Source organism: Ochlerotatus camptorhynchus, unplaced genomic scaffold (assembly GCF_037179485.1).
Source record: "Ochlerotatus camptorhynchus isolate MF236.1 unplaced genomic scaffold, CSIRO-AGI_Acam_v1.1 ptg000361l, whole genome shotgun sequence".
In the NCBI taxonomy this organism is placed as follows: Eukaryota; Metazoa; Arthropoda; class Insecta; order Diptera; family Culicidae; genus Ochlerotatus; species Ochlerotatus camptorhynchus.
The window spans coordinates 1356219-1359811 of record NW_027040849.1 but is presented as its reverse complement, the minus strand read 5'-3'; the positions used below and the strand labels follow the sequence as shown (position 1 = coordinate 1359811).

Here is a 3593-nt window from a genome sequence, read left to right as displayed (position 1 = left end):
GCTTTGTGATGTAGCTTGTGAACTAACACATCGGTACAAACGTTTTACTAATTTGTGCACGGTGAAATCATTGATTATACTGATGTTTTCTGCTTGATAGAACGGAAATGGACGAATACGACGAAGTAGCGCTCCGTACCCTACAGTTGAGGCAAATATTCCGTAAACTCCCAGTCCGCTTACACACGCTAATGCGAGCAGCGTCAGAGAAATGTTATTACCGTAAAGGGATCACCACCAATTGCTATTACCGCTGCTTCGACATCGAATCCACGCCGCTTTCTGATGTTATCCTTTTTCGTTTGTGTGCTTGTTGTAGCATTGCTGATTGTTGACTATTTCACGGGTAGAACCATATTTTGCCAACATAATGCGTTGCGTAAAAACGGAGAACTCGACTCGGAATGCCACTTTGGTGAATGCGGTGTCGTCACGTAAAAACTGGATTAGTCAAATTTTCCATTTGAATGAGCTTTTGAAATTGTATCCTGTTTCGAAGCTTAGGCTGATTAAGATAAGAATTAAGCTTGTTCCTGTTTGGATCGGTTTATTAAAGCGATATAGATACACAATTTCTGTTACAATCTCGAAGGCTTCGTCAATCGAAAGCTACTGATATAGGCATATCAGCGAACTTACAAATGCTTATCACAGCAATTTAACACATGTCTTAATCACCTGATGGATGTCTTGTGGCTCGAACAGTTTTTGGCCTTTCTCGTCTCGATATTCACCCAACGAAAGCTGATTGATACACTCCATTCCCAACTTTTCGGCAAGCTTCACCGAGAAAATACTCGTAAAATCACCGCTAATCGCACCGAAACCCATTATCTTCGCCAAGTCCATCTGGAACTGCAATAAACGCTGCCCCAATGCATGACCCCTATAAGTTGGATCAACCGCCAGAATATGGACATGGTAAGCCTTCTCCAGCCGGTACCGTCCGCAAACGTCAGCCGTCCGTTCCAAAAGTGCCAGCAGCTTCAGAATGTCACTCCATTTCTTCGTTTCCGTCGTGGTCGCTTCCTGCTCCATCAAATCCGGATCTCCCGGGTAAATGGCACCAGCAATCGAGATTCCTATGAACCTTTTCGCAGCCGTATCTTCGGCCAACACCACCGTGCCCTGCTCGACAAAGGACAGCGAAAACCGCTCATCATCCAGCGTGTGCTGCTTGTTATGGACGTACGAAACGGTGATACCTTCCTCCGGGTAATAGATCCGATGGAGAACCTCCCGCACCTGATCGAGCTCGTCCGGACGAGCAACGCGGAGCACTAGGCTATCGGAGCTGAGCATTGCGAGAGGACTGACGGCACAAAAACACTGAACACATACATAGCTGCAGCTCGATGACAGAAGTGAATGGTGATTCACGACTGCTCGAATGTGCGAGTAGCGATAAACGCACATGTTCTATATAGAGAGTACAGCAGGGAACTGCTGAAAGTGGATTGATACCTACTCCTTTTTTGAAAAAAAAAACCCGTTATAAGAACACACTTTCAAATCCATCCGGAAATGACCACTTTCGGAATGGATTTGAAGTGCGATCATTTCCCGAAACAGGTTGCTCATAAAAGCTCCGGAATTCGACGACGACGACCTGTGCTTAGCACAAAAGAAAAAACGCAAAAGTGAAAAACTCGTTTAACCAGAAATTGCAAACCATAACAGGAAAAGTATAGTTTCGTGGGCCCTCTTTTTCCGCTGCACTCGTTCTCGCACCTGGATGATGGTGGTTCTCCTGACTTGGCAACTTGCATGACACTTTTTCCCCCTTTTCACGTTCGCTTTATGGGCAAAGTTTATAATTTGCTTAAATCCTGTGTTGTCATTGCATTTAATCTGCTGGGAAAAAGAAACACCCCCTTTCCACCTGCCTCTTGGCAGTCGCTGTATCTGCACGCTCTATAATTCCGTGGCGTAAAGAGTTTCTCCCTTTTAGTTGGCTCGTCGAAACCGGGCGTGAATGCATGTAATTTTCTTTTCACATTTTTATTTTCACGTTCTGTTACATTCTCCGGGATAGGGAGCGACTTGAGGCAATACTCCATGGAAACGAGTCGCTTCCTTTTCAGGTTTGGGGGGAGTTTCCTGTCCCATTTATTGTATGCATGGGATGGATCATGATGGTTGTTGCATCGCTCGCGTCCGGAAAGTGGGATGCAAGAATAAAAGAAGAACAGCGATAATGCCTTGTGGAATTTTGCAACTTTTCCTGCATCCTACGGTCTGGGACCCACAGGTCTGTGCCAAAGGAGAAAGCTAACGTGATTTTAACGATCGTTTTCCTCACTCTACAAAGCACGCCGGAGAAGATGGGATGTAGTTGTCTTTTCCTGTTGATGTGCATACTCGGAGTGGGGAAAGATTGGGTGGGTTGAGCGAATCCAGTGCTTTGTTTGCAGTGAATTAGGGCTAAGAATGATAAATTTGAATGAAGGATCGGAATAGGCCGCGCTGCAAAAATGACGTGTTTTTGTTTTGTTGCGTCGTTTTCGTTGTTGCAAAAATTAAAATAATTAAAGTTTTGATGTAGAAAATAATAATTTCAAAGCACAAGTTTGGCATAAAATTACGCAATATCGCATAAATTAGCAATATTGTATGCAAGCTTGTAAACGATTTCGCTCAAAATTAAACGAAGGGAGATTTTACGCGTTAGTTAAAGATCAAATTTTTTTCTGTGTGGGGTGCCATTTGTTCCAATTCACGCTTTGTAACACTCAGCTGTCCATATTTCAGTTTATCCAAATAAATTACAACTATAATTTTATCACTAAATACGTGCCAGCATCAAAAAGTTTTTTTTAATTCTTGAAGTGTGAATATACTTCAGATATCCATTCAATATGTAAATGTGTTCATGCGGGGCTTACTGAAAATGTAAATTAACTCACACAGTTCGAAAAAGTAGTGTAAATTTCTGTTTAGTACGATGCACATAAATGAAGCGTCACATATCATATACGTTTACATTATGTATCATGTAAAGATCTGAGACATTTCATGCAATGTAGCAAATATTGTATACAATAGCCCATCTTTGTAAAGAACATTGTTTACAAGTTGGTCGGTTGCGTGAAATGAAATACAAGTTTACGTGAATGAATGTTTACATCACAATTAAAATTCAAATTTTTTATCTGTGCAGCATAAACATGTATGAACAGGCATTCTTGAAATGAATCATCTCTCCAAGGCAAAACATGTTTGCATCTATCGGTTAAAACAGTTTTATCCACAAATAGGTGCAGGCAGGTTCCTTCCATAAAGCACTACCACTCAATGGGGGATGGATTGTATCTACACACAAAATGATAAATTTTCATTAATCTTCTAGAATTACTCATAAGCGCTCTCTTAAGATTTTCAATGGGACCTAGGAAGCTACACAAAAAAAAATTCTGAATTTTAATTGCGATGTAAACATTCATTTTCGTAGACTTGTATTTCATTTCACGCAACCGAGCAACTTGCAAACAATGTTGATTACAAATAGGGCTTTTGTATACAATATTTGCTACATTGCATGAAATTTGTCAGAACTTTACATGATATATAATGTAAACTTATATGATATGTGA

The 3593-nt window shown here is 41.1% G+C and overlaps 1 protein-coding gene across 1 annotated transcript; it reads right to left on the bottom strand.

Moving 5' to 3' along the window:
- Window positions 1–552: 552 nt before the first annotated feature.
- On the bottom strand, window positions 553–1314 carry LOC135709623 (arylalkylamine N-acetyltransferase-like 2). Its single transcript, XM_065232008.1, has one exon. It carries the CDS (start codon window positions 1300–1302, stop codon window positions 649–651), a length of 654 nt encoding a protein of 217 aa, XP_065088080.1. The 5' UTR covers window positions 1303–1314; the 3' UTR covers window positions 553–648.
- Window positions 1315–3593: the final 2279 nt, after the last annotated feature.